The sequence below is a fragment of the Aquarana catesbeiana genome, linkage group LG04 (genome assembly GCF_042186555.1).
Source record: "Aquarana catesbeiana isolate 2022-GZ linkage group LG04, ASM4218655v1, whole genome shotgun sequence".
NCBI classification, from domain to species: Eukaryota; Metazoa; Chordata; class Amphibia; order Anura; family Ranidae; genus Aquarana; species Aquarana catesbeiana.
In genome coordinates this window covers 395,695,753-395,715,388 of record NC_133327.1, presented here as the reverse complement: position 1 = coordinate 395,715,388, position 19,636 = coordinate 395,695,753, and the positions used below count along the sequence as shown (strand labels likewise).

At 39.1% G+C, this 19,636-nt stretch overlaps 1 protein-coding gene across 1 annotated transcript in view; it reads left to right on the top strand.

The window, feature by feature from the left end:
* The window catches only part of LOC141141259 (uncharacterized), a 1,017,917-nt gene that overhangs the window by 928,490 nt on the left and 69,791 nt on the right, over positions 1-19,636 (top strand). The window contains exons 80-85 of the mRNA XM_073628940.1: positions 331-375; positions 9,899-9,940; positions 10,100-10,144; positions 10,308-10,355; positions 10,672-10,722; positions 18,364-18,411. Coding sequence (XP_073485041.1) covers positions 331-375; positions 9,899-9,940; positions 10,100-10,144; positions 10,308-10,355; positions 10,672-10,722; positions 18,364-18,411 — 279 coding nt within the window. The remainder of the gene's footprint in view (positions 1-330; positions 376-9,898; positions 9,941-10,099; positions 10,145-10,307; positions 10,356-10,671; positions 10,723-18,363; positions 18,412-19,636) is intronic.

The following is a 19,636-nucleotide window of genomic DNA, read 5'->3' as shown; positions in this document are numbered from 1 at the left end:
AGGAACTCCAACTATAAAACCATCTATCTAAGAAAATACATATACAGTATACTTCAAAACAATAAAACATAAAATTATTTAACATTATATGAATCAATTTTTTTGACAAAAAAAAAAGGCAAAACAAGAAAAGGAGCCCAAGGAACAAAAGAAAGGTTGATTTTGAGATGCTGAGTTATATTATGTTTTATGCCATGTATTTTGTGTATTGTGACACTTTGAAATGTTACTTTATATGTAGAAATTCTATATAATAATATAATGAAACTTATAATAAAATATGCATTGTCACACATGATTAATGCACACTTACTAAACATTTATTTTCAGGGACCACAGTTATAAAGCAAGAGAAACCAGCAGAACCTGTCAAAGGTAAGCTTAAAAATCTTTTCACTTGTAAGTAAGAATTTATTTATGAAGGACAGTGGAGAATTATTGTTTATCCATTTTTGCTGTCATGGAAGTATAATGTACAGACCTACAGAATCATTTCCAGTTTGCCAGGTCAGTACACCATACGTTGATTGCATTTTCCACTCAGTGACCATGAACCTATAGCAGGATTGTTCCGCAGACTCAGCAAACAAAAGAATAGCTGTGATCAGTGGCTAACATGCCCCTGACCACAGCTATTTATCTAAAATGTGTCCCTTCCACTGCTACTGCTGCTGCTTTCCTCTAGTTCCTCCTCTTCCAGTGCCGCTGCAAGGTCCCCTGCAACTCTGTCATCTCACCCTCACTAAAATCCCTAATTTGCCCTGCCTGAAGCCAATCCTCCTTCTGCAACACTCCTACCCCTCATTCGGTGCTGTCAGCATCTTCTCTTCTCCCCCCTGCCAGCTGGCATACCGATCACTTACTGTGTTCATTAATAACTGAAGTATAGTAACGCACCTCCCCCCCAACAGGTCTATTATTAAAAAAAAAAAAAATAAATTGTAAAAAATTTTATTTAAAAAAAAAACAATTAAAAAAAAACATTGCATCCCAATTGACATCAAATTGGACTGCCTGCAAAAAGAAGCCTGTGGAACATCTGTGCATCCCCATGCAGACACACATGGCCTTCACATAAGCATGTGCTATAGTATGCCTGTGGGAATGATATGGGGGCTCTGGCCCATACAGCATTTGTCTACATGACTGGAGCCACCTGGAGCTGCATGCAGGCGGCCTATGTTATTGTCAGAAACCATGAAATCAGGCCGAGACAGAAGTACAGTTAAATCACACTTGTTTAATAATAAGTAATTAGTAAAAAGAAGAAACGTAGTCAAAACATAGCCAAAGTTCAGTAACCGGAACGAATAGTCAGCCAAGCCAGAAGTCAGGGATCGATGTAGTAGAACAGCAAGCAGGATCTGGAGCCAGAAGGGATGTCAGCAAAGCAAGTCTTGAACAAGATCGCAGGAGAGTTTCTGTAATATAGACCAAGGCAGAGAACCTCTGGACTGGACGGCTTAAGTAAGCAGGACTGACGAACAGGATATCATCAACAGCTGAGTAACTGTGGAGACATAGGAGCTGGCAATTAGCTGACAGCTGAGCCGGCCGGCTATACACGAACGCCCATCCTACAGACGGTAAATGCAGCACATCAGCACGCCCAACGTACGTTTTGTCACACTCTGACGTCGTCTGGGGCACCACACACCTCACAGTGGTGCGGTGAAGGATTCATCCACTCCTTACCTACAATCCTGCATTAGACGGGGACCCCTGCCTTTGTTCTTCACCTTACCTCACCTATCTGAATTTTTGATCATGATTAAGACTGTTATCAAAATATATATGATTTGATTATGAACTTTTGTTATTATTTATTTTAATTAATTAATCATTGTATCACATTGGTTCACTTATCTTAAATATTTACTCATTGTATCACATTGGTTCACTTATACCTATATTGGCTCTAATTTAAGCCTTTAACATTCACAGCGCTGCTCCTTTTATTGATTGTCTCTAGTGTGTGTATCTCACCTTTAGCGGCTGCTTCTGCTATTTAAATCTATTGGTTTGTCACGTAATAATTTAAGTATTTTCTTGATTGTGTTAATTTCCTGCATATATATAGCGCAGTGGTTTTTTTTCCCTTCTATTTTTTTTTATAACCCAACCCTGCCGCAAACTTCTCCACAACTTTATCACTGACCTGTCTGGTGTGTTCATTGGCCTTCATGATGTCTTGTTAGGTTTGCAGTTGTGCCATACTCTTTCCATTTTGGGATGGTGAACTGAGCAGTACTCTGTCAGATGTTTAAAGCTTGGGGTATTTTTTTTTATAACCCAACCCTGCCTCAAACTTCTCCACAACTTTATCACTGACCTGTCTGGTGTGTTCATTGGCCTTCATGATGCTGTCTAACAAACCTCACAGTGGACTTCACATACCAGCTGCATTTATACTGAGATTAAATTACACACAAGTGGACTCTATTTACTAATTAGGTGACTTCTGAAGGCAATTGGTTCCACTAGATTTTAGTTGGGGGTATCAGAGTAAAGGGGGATGAATACTAATGCAAGCCACACTTTTCAGATATTTATTTGTAAAAGATTTTGAAAACCATTTATCATTTTCTTTCTACTTCACAATTATGTGCCACTTTGTGTTGATCTGTCACTTAAAATCCCAATAAAATATATTTACATTATAGGCTGTAGCATGGCAAAATGTGGAAAATGTCAAGGGGTATGAATATATATATATATACAGTGGGGATGGAAAGCATTCAGACCTCCTTAAATTATTCACTCTTTGTTATATTGCAGCCATTTGCTAAAATCATTTAAGTTCATTTTTTTCCTCATATTGACAGAAAAACACAGAATTGTTGACATTTTTGCAGATTTATTAAAAAAGAAAAACTGAATTATCACATGGTCCTAAGTATTCAGACCCTTTGCTGTGACACTCATATATTTAACTCAGATGCTGTCTATTTCTTCTGATCATCCTTGAGGTGGTTCTACACCTTCATTTGAGTCCAGCTCTGTTTGATTATACTGATTGGACTTGATTAGGAAAGCCACACACCTGTCTATATAAGACCTTACAGCTCACAGTGCATGTCAGAGCAAGTGAGAATCATGAGGTCAAAGGAACTGCCTGAAGAGCTCAGAGACAGAATTGTGGCAAGGCACAGATCTGGCCAAGGTTCCAAAAAAAAATCTGCTGCACTTAAAATTCCTAAGAGCACAGTGGCCTCCATAATCCTTAAATGGAAGACATTTGGGACGAGCAGAACCCTTCGTAGAGCTGGCCGTCCGGCCAAACTGAGCTATCGGGGGAGAAGAGCCTTGGTGAGAGAGGTAAAGAAGAACCCAAAGATCACTGTGACTGAGCTCCAGAGATGCAGTCGGGAGATGGGAAAAAGTTGTAGAAAGTCAACTGCATCACTGGAGCCCTCCACCAGTCAGGGCTTTATGGCAGAGTGGCTTGATGGAAGCCTCTCCTGGAGCCCGCATGGAGTTTGCTAAAAAACACCTGAAGGACTCCAAGATGGTGAGAAATAAGATTCTCTGGTCTGATGAGACCAAGATAGAACTTTTTGGCCTTAATTCTAAGTGGTATGTGTGGAGAAAACCAGGCACTGCTCATCACCTGTCCAATACAGTCCCAACAGTGAAGCATGGTGGTGGCAGCATCATGCTGTGGGGATATCTTTCAGCTGCAGGGACAGGATGACTGGTTGCAATAGGGGGAATGATGAATGCGGCCAAGTACAGGGATATCCTGGGCAAAAACCTTCTCCAGAGTGCTCAGGACCTCAGACTGGGCCGAAGGTTTACTTTCCAACAAGACAATGACCCTAAGCACACAGCTAAAATAATGAAGGAGTGGCTTCACAACAACTCCGTGACTGTTTTTGAATGGCCCAGCCAGAGCTCTGACTTAAACCCAATTGAGCATCTCTGGAGAGACCTAAAAATGGCTGTCCACCAACGTTTACCATCCAACCTGACAGAACTAGAGAGGATCTGCAAGGAGGAATGGCAGAGGCTCCCCAAATCCAGGTGTGAAAAACTTGTTACATCTTTCCCAAAAAGACTCATGGCTGTATTAGATCAAAAGGGTGCTTCTACTAAATACTGAGCAAAGGGTCTGAATACTTAGGACCATGTGATATTTCAGTTTTTCTTTTTTAATAAATCTTCAAAAATGTCAACAATTCCATGTTTTTCTGTCAATATGGGGGGCTGAGTGTACATTAATGAGGAAAAAATGAACTTGGCTGCAATATAACAAAGAGTGAAAAATTTAAGGGGGTCTGAATACTTTCCGTCCCCACTGTATATATATATATATATATATATATATATACAGTCAGGTCCATAAATATTGGGATATGAACACCATTCTAATCTTTTTGGCGCTATACACCACCACAATGGATTTGAAATGAAACGAACAAGATGTGCTTTAACTGCAGACTTTCAGCTTTAATTTGAGGTTATTTACATCCAAATCAGGTGAACGGTGTAGGAATTACAACAGTTTGTATATGTGCCTCCCACTTTTTAAGGGACCAAAAGTAATGGGACAATTGGCTGCTCAGCTGTTCCATGGCCAGGTGTGTGTTATTCCCTCATTATCCAATTTACAAGCAGCAGATAAAAGGTCCAGAGTTCATTTCAAGTGTGCTATTTGCATTTGGAATCTGTTGCTGTCAACTCGCAATATGAGATCCAAAGAGCTGTCACTATCAGTGAAGCAAGCCATCATTAGGCTGAAAAAAACAAAACAAACCCATCAGAGAGATAGCAAAAACATTAGGTGTGGCCAAATCAACTCTTAGGAACATCCTTAAAAAGAAAGAACGCACCGGTGAGCTCAGCAACACCAAAAGACCTGGAAGACCACGGAAAACAACTGTGGTGGATGACAGAAGAATTCTTTCCCTGGTGAAGAAAACACCCTTCACAACAGTTGGCCCGATCAAGAACACTCTCCAGGAGGTAGGTGTATGTGTGTCAAAGTCAACAATCAAGAGAAGACTTCACCAGAGTGAATACAGAGGGTTCACCACAAGATATAAACCATTGGTGAGCCTCAAAAAAAGGAAGGCCAGATTAGAGTTTGCCAAACAACATCTAAAAAAGCCTTCACAGTTCTGGAACAACATCCTATGAACAGATGAGACTAAGATCAACTTGTACCAGAGTGATGGGAAGAGAAGAGCATGGAGAAGGAAAGGAACTGCTCATGATCCAAAGCATAACGCCTCATCAGTGAAGCATGGTGGTGGCAGTGTCATGGCGTGGGCTTGTATGGCTGCCAATGGAACTGGTTCTCTTATATTTATTGATGATGTGACTGCTGACAAAAGCAGCAGGATGAATTCCGAAGTATTTTGGGCAATATTATCTGCTAATATTCAGCAAAATGCTTCAGAACTCATTGGACGGTGCTTCACAGTGCAGATGGACAATGACCCGAAGCATACTGCGAAAGCAACTAAAGAGTTTTTTAAGGGAAAGAAGTGGAATGTTATGCAATGGCCAAGTCAATCACCTGACCTGAATCCGATTCAGCATGCATTTTACTTGCTGAAGACAAAACTGAAGGGAAAATGCCCCAAGAACAAGCAGGAACTGAAGACAGTTGCAGTAGAGGCCTGGCAGAGCATCACCAGGGATGAAACCCAATGTCTGGTGATGCCTATGCCTTCCAGACTTCAGGCTGTAATTGACTGCAAAGGATTTGCAACCAAGTATTAAAAAGTGAAAATTTGAATCTGTCTCATTACTTTTGGTCCCTTAAAGAGTGGGAGGCACATATAGAAACTGTTGTAATTCCTATAATGTTCAACCTGATTTGGATGTAAATACCCTCAAATTAAAGCTGAAAGTCTGCAGTTAAAGCACATCTTGTTTGTTTCATTTCAAATCCATTGTAGTGGTGTATAGAGCCAAAAAGATTAGAATTGTGTCGATGTCTCAATATTTATGGACCTGACTATATATATATATATATATATATATATATATATATATATATATATATATACACAATTGTATGAAAAAGTATTTGCCCCTTTTCTGATTTTTGATTTTTTGTTTCTTTTTGCATGTTTGTCACACTTAAATGACTCAGATCATTAAACAAATTGTATTGTTACACAAAGATAACCCGAGTAAATGCAAAGTGCAGTTTTTAAATTATGGTTTCATTTATTAAGGCAAAAAAGCTGTCCAAACCTGCTGGCTTTATGTGAAAAAGTAGTTGCCCTCTAAACCTAATAACTGGTTGTGCCACCCTTGGCAGGAACAACTGCAATCGAGTGTTTGTGATAACTGGCAACGAGTCTTTCACATTGCTGTGGAGCAATTTTGGCACACTCTTCTTTGCAGAATTCTTTTAATTCAGCCACATTGGAGGGTTTTCCAGCATGAACGGCCTGCATAAGGTCATGATACAGCATCTCAATTGGATTTAAGTTCAGACTTTGACTAGGCCACTCCAAAACCTAAATTTTTCTTTGTTTGAACCATTTGGAGGTGGACTTGCTGTTGTGTTTCGGATCATTGTCCTGCTGCATAACCCAAGTGCACTTGAGCTTGAGATAACGAACTGATGGCCGGACATTCTCCTTTAGGATTTAATGGTAGAGCTCAGAATTTATAGTTCCATCAATTATGGCAAGTCTTCTAGGAATAGGACACACCCCTTCCAAAAAGTAAATTTTTTGTCTCGTCAGTCCACAGAATATTTGCTTAAAAGTCTTGGGGATGTTTTTTGGTAAATGTGAGATGAGCCTTTGTGTTCTTTTTGGTCACCAGTGGCTTTGGCCTTGGAATTCTCCCATATATGCCATTTTTGCCCAGTCTTTCTTATTGTTGAATCATGAACACTGATCTTACCTGAGGCAAGTGAGGCCTGCAGTTCTTTAGATGTTGTGCTGGGTTCTTTTATGACCTCCTGGATGAGTCGTCGTCATGCTCTTGGAGTAATTTTTGTAGGCCTGGCAACTCCTGGGAAGGTTCACCACTGTTCCAAGTCTCCATATGTGTCGATAATCACTCTCCCCATGGTTCACTGGAGTTCCAAAGCCTTTGAAATGTCTTTAAAACCCTTCCTAGACTGATACATGTACATTACTTTGTTTCTAATCTGTTCTTGAATTTTTTTAGATTGTGGGATTTTTGTGATCTGTTAACATGCTTCACATTCTCAGACAGCTTCTATTTATGTGATTTCTTGATTCAACAGGTCTGGCAGTAATCAGGCCTGGGTGTGGCAAGTGAAATTTACCTCAGCTTTCCAAAAAAAAGCCTGAAAAAACAGACATTTTAAAAACTTTTTTTGCATTGATACATGTCCCCTGGTGCAGTACCTGTGTCTCCAAACACTTTTTATGACAATAACGTGCATATTAGCCTTTAAAATGAGCACTTTTGATTTTTCATGTTCGTGTCCCATAGACTTTAACGGTGTTCGCACAAATTTTTTGCCTGTTCATATGTTCTGCTGCACACCGAACCAGGGGGTATTCGGCTCATCCCTACTAGAATGTAGCAAGATTTAGATGCCAGAAGACAGTAGAGTTTATTTACTAATGGCAAATAGGCTGTTGACTTTGCAAATGAATATTTACTTTGCACGGACATTGATCCTTAGTTAATGGGTGAGGTGAAGTGCTCACTGAACAATGCCTACAGAAAAAGGTGGTATACTTGAACAAATACACAAAAAAAGTGTGTATTCATTATCCTATTCTAAATAATGCAAATGCAGATTTTCATGTAGAAAAGATAAGTACATTTACCTCATTATAAAACCTCCTTAGGAAGTTTTATTTAAACCTTTAAACCTTTAAACCTATCTAGAGTTTAGTGTTTGGTGACATGTGTGGTGTCATCATCCCAAGATAAAAAAAGCTTTCACACCCTCAAAAAGTAGGCTGTGGATGCCCATGAGTCTAACAAAGGATTTCAACATATCACCAATGATTTGAAATGAATGCACTATAAGCAAAATAGTATACAAGTTGCCTAGATTTGTAATGGCTTCTTAGTTGTTCAGGACAGGCCAGCCCAGCAAATTCAGCCCATGAGCTGAAAGGACCTGCAGGTAACTTTAAACCCTTGGAATGCGGGGAGGGGCTGATAGTTGTGCCATCGATCTTGACAGAGAGATGAGGGGAAGGGGCACTTGGGGGAGGAAAATTGATGAACTTGGTTTTAAATAGATTGAGAAGGAGGAAGTGGTGTGACATCCAGACTGATATGTCTGTTAGTAAATTAGTGATACGTGAGGAGGCTGAAATAGTGTGTTGAGGGGTAGAGAGATAGATTTGGAGGTCGTTGGTGTAGAGATGGTATTGGAAGCCATGGGAGGCTATCAGCCGACCCAGGAAGGATGTGTAGATCGAGAATAGGCAGCAAAAAAGTCCAGGTGTAGGAGTACAGAGTAATGTCCATTTGTGGACAATTTGATTGCTGCACACTCACCACAAATTTATTTTCAGAGACTCCAGATAAAAAAACAAGAGAAACCATCAGGACCTTAGAAATCTATACATTGATCAGCCACAGCATTATGACCACCCACCTAATATTGAGTAAATCCCCTTTTACTGCCAAAACAGCACTGACCTGTCGAGGTATAGACTCCACAAGACCTCTGAAGGTATGCTGTGGTATCTGGCATCAATTCATCAGTAGCAGATTCTTTAAGTCCTGTAAGCTGGTGGGGCCTCCATGGATTGGACTTGTCTTTCCAGTAGACTCCAGAGATGCTCAATAGCATTGAGATCTGGAGAATTTGCAAACACCTCAAAGACACCTTCTTCCTCATGCCTAATGTAGGTACTTTTGGCTAAGGACAGAGGTCGCCTTGGGCACCCACCCTAACCAGTTTGCAACTACACAGCCCAATGAAACTGCAATCTGACACCTGTTTATTGGAACTAGCATGAACTTTTTCAGGAATTTGAGCTACAGTAGCTCTTCTATGGGATACGACTACACAAGCTAGCCGTTGCTCCTTATGTGTATCAGTGAGCCTTGGCCCCCCATGACCCTATCACCAGTTTTCCTTCCTTGGACCACTTTTGGTACGTCCTGACCACTGCAGACAAGGAATATCCCACAAGCCACAGGGACAACATGCTCACTTGTTGCCTAATATATCCCACCCACTTTCAGGTGCCATTATCACAAGATAATCAATGTTATTCACTTTACCTGTCAGTGGTCATAATATTATGGTTGATTGGTGTATGTGTTAGGCTCTGTTCACATCTGAGCAATCTGGATCACTGGCAGAATTGCAGCAATTCTGCCCACGATTCTAAATCGTGGCAAATCATGGGACACTTGTGCAATGCCATTACTTCTTAATGGCACCCCAATTGTGCTGCAATTTTGCCTCAATTGACGTGCTGTGATCGCGGCTAATCCAAATGCAGGAGCAGGAGCTTCTTATGAGTGACAGGGTCGCACAGTGCGATTTGCCACAATTGCAGTGCAAATTATCACGTGACAATCACGTCAAAATCACGCCGCAATTGGGGTACTATTAAGAAGTAATGGCATCACACAAGCGTGCCACGATTGGGAACTTCTGAAGGTGAGAAGAGCTTTTGTTTGTTCAAGTTATAGTAATGTATGTTGACAAATAGAAGGCTTACCGTCTATGTATCAGCCTTGAATGAAAGACAAAGGAATATAATGGGACATCATTTCAGAAAGAAATCAATAACCGCAAAACTTGATTATTTGTTTGAGTATTATACATTCTTTCATAAAAATGTCTGTCTATCTATCTATCTATCTATCTATCTATCTATCTATCTAGCTATAAAACCTAAGAAAATCAGGTCATTATACAGTATATACAATCACATTATGAATTAAATTCACATTACATTGATCTATTCCTTTTTAGACAAAAACGAGAAAGAGAAGGAGGCCAAATTGCCAAAGAAAGGTAGATTTTACAATGTTACTTCATCTTACTGTCTATTTTATATTTTGCAACACAGTAAGTATAATATAAATTTTTGCTGAAATATGATGTTGTTACTGTATTTTTAAAAAAAAATACATTGTCACACTTTATTGCTATACACCCATTATTTATTTTCAGAAACCCCAGTTAAAAAGCAAGACAAACCAGCAGAACCTAAGAAAGGTAAGTGTCTTCTCTCTTGTTGATTTAAAGAAGTTACATATGTAGGCTTGAGGAACATTACTGTATAGGTAACACTGTAATGGAAAAAAGTCAATATAGATGATAGAAAACACGACTGCAAACAAATCAAATAAGCTGAACATTACATTCATTTTTTTTCTAGAGAAAATAGAGGAAAGACCAGAAAAGGAAACCAAAGTGCCAAAGACAGGTAGATACAAGAAGTTTTTTTTTTTTTTTTACAGTGTTTTCCATACTTTATTATAAGAACAGGAAACATCAAAAATCAAAAATTACCAATTAACAGCTGTTAAGATTTTTTGTTACTATTTATTTATTAGAAATACTTAAGCACTAGTAAAGAAATTGAATTAACAGCAAGACAGGGACAAATGATAACTTTTCCACATATATCATATATTTTATTTAACAATGTGGATATAATTACTTTTGTTCTGATAATCTCTGTTCATGCTGTGTTTCCCGAAAAGCAATTGTCACATCTGATTGTTGCTAAATTGATATAGTTTCAGAGATCCCACAGAAAAAACAAGATAAAGCAGCAGAACCTAAAAATGGTAAACTTGTGTCATTTCCAACTTGAAACTCTTATGCCGCGTACACACGATTGGTTTAGCTGTCGTAATAAAAGCTGACGGTTTCTCAGGCGAAACTCAGACAGAATTCCATTCAAGCGGTCATGCCTACACATTGTCAACCCACATTCCAACCAAAGTTTGACCGTCCAGAACGCGGTAACGTACAACACTTATGACGGGACTAGAAAAACGAAGTTCAATAGCCAGTAGCCAATAGCTTCTGTCTTGTACTTGCTTCAGAGCATGCGTCTTTTTTGGTCCGTTGGACCAGCATACAAATGATTGGTTTTCCTGATAGGAATTGGGTCAGTCGGAAAGATTTAGAACATGTTCCATTTCTAGGTCCGTCAGATTTTTCGAAAGTAAAAGTCCAATGAGGCCTACACACGATCGGTATATACGATAGCTTCTGTCTTGTACTTGCTTCAGACCATGCATCTTTTTTGGTCCATTGGACCAGCATACAGATGATCGGTTTTCCTGATAGGAATTGAGTCCGTCGGAAAGATTTAGAACATGTTCCATTTCTGGGTCCGTCAGATTTTTCGAAAGTAAAAGTCCAATGAGGCTTACACATGATTGGTATATATGATAAAAAGCTTCCATCTGATTTTTTCTGTCGGACAGTCTGCTTGTGTGTACGCGGCATTAGACCCCTTTCACACTGAGGCAGTTTTCAGGTGTTTTAGTGCTAGAAATAGCGCCTGTAAAGCACCTTAAAACTGCCTCCCATGCCACTCGAATATGAAAGCCCGAGTGCTTTCACACTGGGGCGGTACGCTTGTGGGACGTTAGAAAAAGGCCTGCAAGCAGAATCTATGGGGCAGTTTGGGAGCGCTGTATACAGCACTCCTAAAATGCCCCTGCCCAGAATGGGTAGCGCTTCCAAAGCGCCTAAAAAGGCATTTTTAACCCCTTTTTTGGCCGCTAGTGGGGCTTAAAAGCGCCCCACTAGTGGCCGAAAAGCACTGCTAAAACAAGCAGCACCTTAGCGCTAATGTGGCTGCGGCCCCAATGTGAAAGTAGCCTTACTGTGAAGAAATATATTCAATGAATTCTGTACTATTCTGTTCAAAAGTTTTATTTTATAATGATGCCCACCATATAAAGCAGGCATAAAAGTTATATTAGAATAGTTTATTGTGTGTCCAACTTTCTCTATCCAAAAGAGTGTATGACTTTTAGAAACGCCTATGAAAAAAAACATGACAGACCACAAAAAAAAAAAAAAAACTAAATAAATAACCACCCAAATAATGCTTTATGGACTTCTAGCGCACTTTTGCCAGGTGACTGCGAATGAGGAAATAGACATGTGGAGAGCACATGCTGTACTGAAATGCAATTAGAACTAGAAAAGGTACAATTTCTGGGGAAATTGTGAAAGTGTTCTTGCCTCTACAACTGGAGTGGGCGGAGTAACTGGGTGGGGTGGAGTGGCTTGAGTAACTGTGAAAAGTGTTAAAAAGCTTAATATTTTAAAAAGTATAAATAGTAGTAAAAAAGTTCCATCATTCGCTGAAAGAGCTGAACATTTTTTTCAAAAGTAATTTTTTTTTTCAAAAATGAATTTTTTTTAATCAAAAATGATTTTTTTTTCTTCAAAAATGATTTTTTTTTTCAAAGGTATTTTTTTTTTTCAAAAATGAATTTTTTTATTTCAAAAATGAATTTTTTTATTTCAAAAATAATTTTTTTTTCGAAATTATTATTTTTTTTAAAGTAATTTTTTTTTCAAAAATAATTTTTTTTTTTCAAAAATATTTTTTTTTTCAAATATATTTTTTTTTTCAAAAATATATATATATTTTTTTTTTCAAATATATTTTTTTTTTCAAAAATATATATATTTTTTTTTTTTCAAAAATGATTTTTTTTTTTTCAAAAATTATTTTTTTACTTTTTTCAAAAATTACTTTTTTTTTTCAAAAATATTTTTTTTTTTACATGGGGCGGTCATAATGTTTTGGCTGATCATGGGGTGGTCATAATGTTTTGGCTGATCATGGGGTTGTCAGCTTTTGTCACTTCCCACTCTAGTTTTGAACATTTCGCCATTCATTCCTATGGGACCAATTTCGCCGCAAAAACGTCATTTCGTGGACCATTCGGCAAAACATTCCACAAAGTAATAACACACCAATCGGGAACAATCCGCTCGTTTCGGTATATTACTTGTCTCTGTAGTGTGAAAACTGTGGGAGGAGTCTACAAGCATTATCAAGTCTAGCAGATGAAGTCACATGCATTTGGAGTGTCTCAGCATCTTGTGTTTACAACCACTGTTTCCTAGCAACGCTCATGCCCTGTTTATGCTTCCCAAATACTGCTTCATCAAAACTGCCCCATCAGAATTACCCCATCAAAACTGCCCCATCATATTCCTCTATTATAAATCAGTACATGGTGTGTCTGTCCCCTCCCCCGCGCTCTGTAATCAGAGTTGAGATGCTCCAGCCACCTCCCCCCCTGTGTATAACAGAAGCTTTGGTAACCATGGCAACAAAACAAACACTAATGGGGCGTACACACGGTCGGACTTTTCAGCTACAAAAGTCCGACAGCCTGTCCGACAGACTTTCGACGGACTTTCGACGGACTTGCGGCGGACTTTCTAACGAACAGACTTGCCTACACACGATCACACAAAAGTCCGTCGAATTCTTACGTGATGACGTACACCGGACTAAAATAAGGAAGTTGATAGCCAGTAGCCAATAGCTACCCTAGCGTGGGTTTTTGTCCGTCAGACTAGCATACAGACGAGCGGATTTTTCGACCGGACTCGAGTCCGTCGGAAAGATTTGAAGCATGTTTCAAATCTAAAGTCCGTCGGATTTGAGGCTGAAAAAGTCCGTTGAAAGTCCGGAGAAGCCCACACACGATCGGATTACCAGCCAGCTTTAGTCCGTCAGCGTCCGTTGGACTTTTGTAGACGAAAAGTCCGACCGTGTGTACGCGGCATAACAGTACACTCTGATTAATGGCTAAAATTTCCTGAAATGACCTCTAAACAAATGGCCGTATTTTAAAAACTATACATCCTACAGCGAAGATCTTTATATTGTGAGAATCACAAGACCCAGACCTAGATTTTGATACATAGTATGTCTCTGAAATATTAAAAATGGAGGCACAGTCGCAGTTTAGAAATTGCCCTTCAAATTTGAAGGGGCTAGAGTGTAGTTTCAATGAATGTCAATGGACGGCGTGAGTTGCAAACAAATGGTCATATTGTAAAAACTATCAGGACTATGGCTTAGCCGTGGACATGTTTAGTGGCAGCAGGGATAGCTGAACGTTTTGATATAAGATTTGTGTAGGTGGGCTTGAAAATGAGGGAGTGGCGGCAGTTTAGAAATCATGTTCTGATTTTCCAGCTTTTGTCATCTCCCACTCTAGTTTCCCCATTCATTCCTATGGGACCAATTTCGCCGCAAAAACGACGATATTTCGTGAACCATTCGGCGAAACGTTCCACAAAGTAATAGCACACCATTCGGGAACAATCCGCACGTTTTGGTATATTACTTGTCTATGTAGTGTAAAAACTGTGGGAGGAGTTAGGGTGGTAAATTTGGCTATAATAATAAGAATAATATATATGTGAGATAACAGTAAGTGGTCTTGCTATGCAAGAACACTTAATAACAGGCTCATTGGTACAATACAATTACATATTACATAGATGAAAGTGCACAAGGCCAAAAGCACTACGCTCTAACCAGATGAGAAATGCCTGTATCCAAAGGAGATATAGGAAATCGAGAGGGCACTAATCTTTAAAGTATCTAAATGAGTTATTGAAGGTTCAAAAAGGCCAAGGCATTTATGTATCCACTTCTTCAGGGCTAGTTAACAAACATAAGTAATTGTACAAATTAGACTGGTATAAATTAAAGTCATAAATATAGTGAAAAATGTACCTACTATAATTGTGGGGACATCACTGGGTAACAGAGATTAGATTATATTGAGAATAATCTATAATAAAAGGATCAAATCATAAAAGAAAAATATGCATACGTACATATATTGTAAACATAGACATATACACCTAGACATGAGATGGCAGTCAGAAGGCATGATTACCAAATGTTTTTTTCTGAAAAAGGACTACGACAGAAACACGTGGAATTATTTTAAACCCTGCATGTATGTTTGCACTGAGAAAACACAACCATTGTCATCCTTGTTTTGGCAGAACCATAACCTATCTGCAAATAAGGTGTGTTTTGGTTAATCAGCCCCTTCCTAAAACTGGTCAGCCAAGGAATGTGTGCAGAGACTGTATATTGACTATATAAATGCAGCTGCTTTTTGATTAGCTGGATTGGGCATTGAAGATCTATGTATTTTTCTTAGCTCTCAGCAAGCTAAGGTGAGTATTATGTGCTACTGCTGAGGCTCTGACTAAGGTGATTTGGTAACAGAGGAGGGTAAACAAGGGCACAAAGGAACTACATAGTGTAGTGATACCTTGTGGATACAGTGGGTGCACATGTAAAAAAGATCAGTGTCAGAGTCCTGTGATGTGTCCAGTGTAAAGTCTGTGCAGCCACCACTATGAGCAGAAAGATGGTTAATGCTGTGGCAGAAATGCTGGTATAAGGATCAGACACCACCGCTGAGGGATAAAAGCAGACCACTCTCACTCCTGTCAGCTTGCAAGGTACCCTGGGAATGCGTTTTCGGAGAAACTTCCATTTCATCAGGCCTTTGTCAGGCAATACTTCCTGTCTGTTTTTATGTATACTATTTTAACAAAGGTATCACTGCACTATGTAGTTCCTTTGTGCCCTTGTTTATCTTCCTTTTTTACAGAATATCTTTTGGATTCCCAGTCCAGCGTCAAGTGACAGCAATCAAATAAAGCAAGAGAGAGGGTCAGACGGTAGACGCACCAACTAGAAACAAGGCTTTACTAGATCTACTGATTGCCAACAATACAGACCTGATCATGGATGTGGAAATATGGGGCAATTTGGGAAATATCGATCACAGGTCAATTAGCTTCAGTATAAATAAGACAAATAGGAAACACAAGGGGAACACAAAAACACCAAATTTCAAAAGAGCCAACTTCCCTAAACTACGAACTTTGTTTGAAGATATAAATTGGTTAAAATCTTAGAAACAAAGAACAGGAGGAGAGATGGGTTTGCTTTAAGATCCTATTAAATAAGGGAATTAGCCAGTGCATCCCATTTGGAACAAAATTCCTGGATGGCTTAACTCTAATGTAAAAATGCATATAAAAGCAAAAGAGGTCATCATCACATTCAGCCTTTACAAAGAATGCAACAAGATATGTAAGGGTGCAATTAGGGCAGCTAAGATAGAACACGAAAGACACATAGTGGAGGAGAGCAAAAAAAATCCCAAGAAATTATTTAAGTATATAAACAGTAAAAAAGGGAGGACAGACCATACTTGTTGGCCCCATAAAGAATGAGGAAGGACAACTGGTTACAAAGGATGGTAAGATGGTGAAGGTATTGAATTTATTCTTCTCAGTCTTCACAAGGGAATCGCTTCAATAACCAAAACTGCAGTGTTTTTCCTCATGACACATCACAGGAAGCACCCTCATGGCTAACAGAGGACAGAATTAGAAATAGACTTGGGAAACTTAACATTAATAAATCACCGGGACCCGATGGGTTGCACCTGAGGGTACTTAGGAACTCAGTCAAGTAATTGCCAGATTGTAATTGTTCCTAATTTTTACTGAAAGCCTACTGACTAGAATAGTACCAGCTGATTGGAGAGAAGCCGATGTAGCACCTATATTTAAAAAAGATCCAAAATACATCCCTGGTAATTACAGACCAGGTAGCCTAACATCAATAGTATGCAAGCTCTTGGAGGGGATGATAAGGGACTATATACAAGATTTTAGTAATGAAAATGGTATCATTAGCAGTAATCAGCATGGATTCATGAAGAATAGTTCTTGCTAAACCAATCTATTAACTTTCTATGAGGAGGTGAGCTGCCATCTAGATAAAGGAAGGCCTGTAGATGTGGTGTATCTGGATTTTGCAAAAGCATTTGACACAGTTCCCCGTAAACGTTTACTGTACAAAGTAAGGTCCATTGGCATGGACCATAGGGTGAGTACATGGATTGAAAACTGACTACAAGGGCGAGTTCAGAGGGTGGTGATAAATGGGGAATACTCGTAATGGTCAGGGGTGGAAAGTGGGGTCCCTCAGGGTTCTGTGCTGGGACCAATCCTGTTTAATTTGTTCATAAATGGCCTGGAGGATGAGGTAAACAGTTCCACCTCTGTATTTGTGGACGACACTAAGCTAAGCAGGGCAATAACTTCTCCACAGGATGTAGAAATCTTGCAAGAAGATCTGAACAAATTAATGGGGTGGGCAACTACATGGCAAATGAGGTTTAATGTAGACAAATGTAAAATAATGCATTTGAGTGGCAAAAATATGAATGCAATGGGGGGTGAACCTCTGGGGGAATCTAGGATGGAAAAGGACCTGGGGATGCTAGTAGATGATAGGCTCAGCAATGGCATGCAATGCCAAGCTGCTGCTAACAAAGCACACAGAATATTGGTATGCATTAAAAAGGGGATTAACTCCAAGGATAAAGCGATTATTCTCCCACTCTACAAGACTTACCTGGAGTATGCTGTCCAGTTCTGGGAACCAGTCCTCAGGAAGGATGTACCAGAAATGGAGTGAGTACAAAGAAGGGCAACAAAGCTAATAAAGGGTCTGGAGGATATTAGTTATGAAAATTGCGAGCACCTAATTTATTCTCTCTGGAGAAGAGACGCTTGAGAGGGGATATGATTTCAATTTACAAATACCATACTGCTGACCCAACAATAGGGATAAAACTTTTTTGCGGAAGGGAGTTTAATAAGACACGTGGCCACTCACTAAAATTAGAAGAAAAGAGGTTTAACCCTAAACTGCGTAGATGGCTCTCTACTGTAAGAGCGGTAAGGATGTGGAATTCCCTTCCACAGGCGGTGGTTCAGCGAGGGGCATCAATGGTTTAAAAAAACTATTAGATACGCACTTGAAGGACCGCAACATACAAGGATGTACAATGTAATGCTGACATATAATCACACACATAGGTTGGACTTGATGGACTTGTGTCTCTTTTCAACCTCACCTACTATGTAACTATGTAACAGCTTTATTATGTTTAGCAAATGGTTCTACCCTTGGATTGTAATTGATATGCTTGATTTAAATACAGTAGATACATAATATGATGTGATATCTTATCATTATATGCAATATTATATCAATACTTTGTTGCATTTGGAGTTTTTTCAATAGTTTTTTCATGCACTGAACATTTTTCATAGCTGGAGGAAGTGGTTTATAATGAGGTCACCAAGCACCTTGGGTTAAAGTTTCATTATGACTAAGGTGCATGGGCACTTGTGAACTGTAAGTACAGTACAAGGAAACTAAACTATTACTTACTATTAATTATATGTATCAAATTACTATTACATAAATCTCAATAATAAAACAAAAAGTACCAGTAAAACTAAAGAAGGCAGTATCTAGCATGAAAGTCGGTTTAAAAAAATTATTATAATATAAATAATTGACCATAATCTTTTTTCAGCTAAAAAAGAAGAAAAACAAGTAAAGGAGCAGAAAGAGCCAAAGAAGGGTAGATATTGTCATTTTATATGATATTTTATGCCCTGTAGTCAAATGCCCATTTGTTTGTATTTTATTTTGTAGTTTATTGTTCTTTGTTTTAATATTGCTGGTCAAAAGCACTTGAAAATACATATTCATTTCTGTTAATGCTTATCTGTGATTGCATAGCACAATCAAACATGTATATAATGCTTTTAAAGCTGTCTTGACAGTTAACTTGATCCACTGAGAGGCTCTAACATTTTTATCCTGGTAATCATCTAGTTAAAATGCACCACTGGCTAAATCTCTGTAGTTACCACTATCCTTGTTTTATAACTATATATAAATCTGAATTTACTCAAAACTGCTTTTTGCATTCCATGAATCAGCCACAACCCTGCCCTTGAACCCACTGTACGCTTATGTGTACATCTGTGCGAAGGGCCATGTTTGCTTGCCTGGGATGCACAGGTGTTTTCATGCATCCGCATGCAGGTAGTCTCATTTACTGTATGTCTGTTGAGACACAGCCACTGGTCCCAGTTTGACAGTCATACAGGTGCATATAAAAAAAACATAAGTACTCACTCTATGTGATATATATAAAAAAGGTGACAAGTGATGAAAACCTGCAGCAGCTGTCCACAAGGTGCTACAACCTCAAATGTCAAATAAAAATGTATATTCAGTGCTTACAGTAATTATAGTGCTAAAAATATCCGAACAAATACCTGAACAATTGGGGGTCAAACACACTGTAATCTGGTGATCTGGTGTTGGTAGGGTAAACTCTGGGACTCCTCAGAGAGCTCTCCACACATAAGACAGGTCTTGGGGATTACCGTAAAATCCACCCGGCTCGATATATAAACAAAATAGAGGTTGAACATGAAGTACTGTTAAAAAACAGATTTATTGCGCAATCAAAATGCCACTTACGAGATTGCTGATAAGAAAAACAAAGGACAGGGATGGAAATACATCCGGGTTCGCCGCGAGTTGGCATGCGTTCCACAGAGGGCGGAAGTAACGTCAGTACTAGAATGAAAACCCATAAATGCGTCAATGTGTTTTGCCCCTCCTCCAGGGCGTCATCAAGGACATCACTTCCAGTTTCACGTAATCAATTTTATATCCATGGTGAATGTCCTCAAGCGCAGACAGTGTGCATTCTAGGACACACACCTGATCTTGCATGGTTGTCATATCCAGATCAGTGGCTTGTCCAAGCAGCCTCTATATCCCAATAG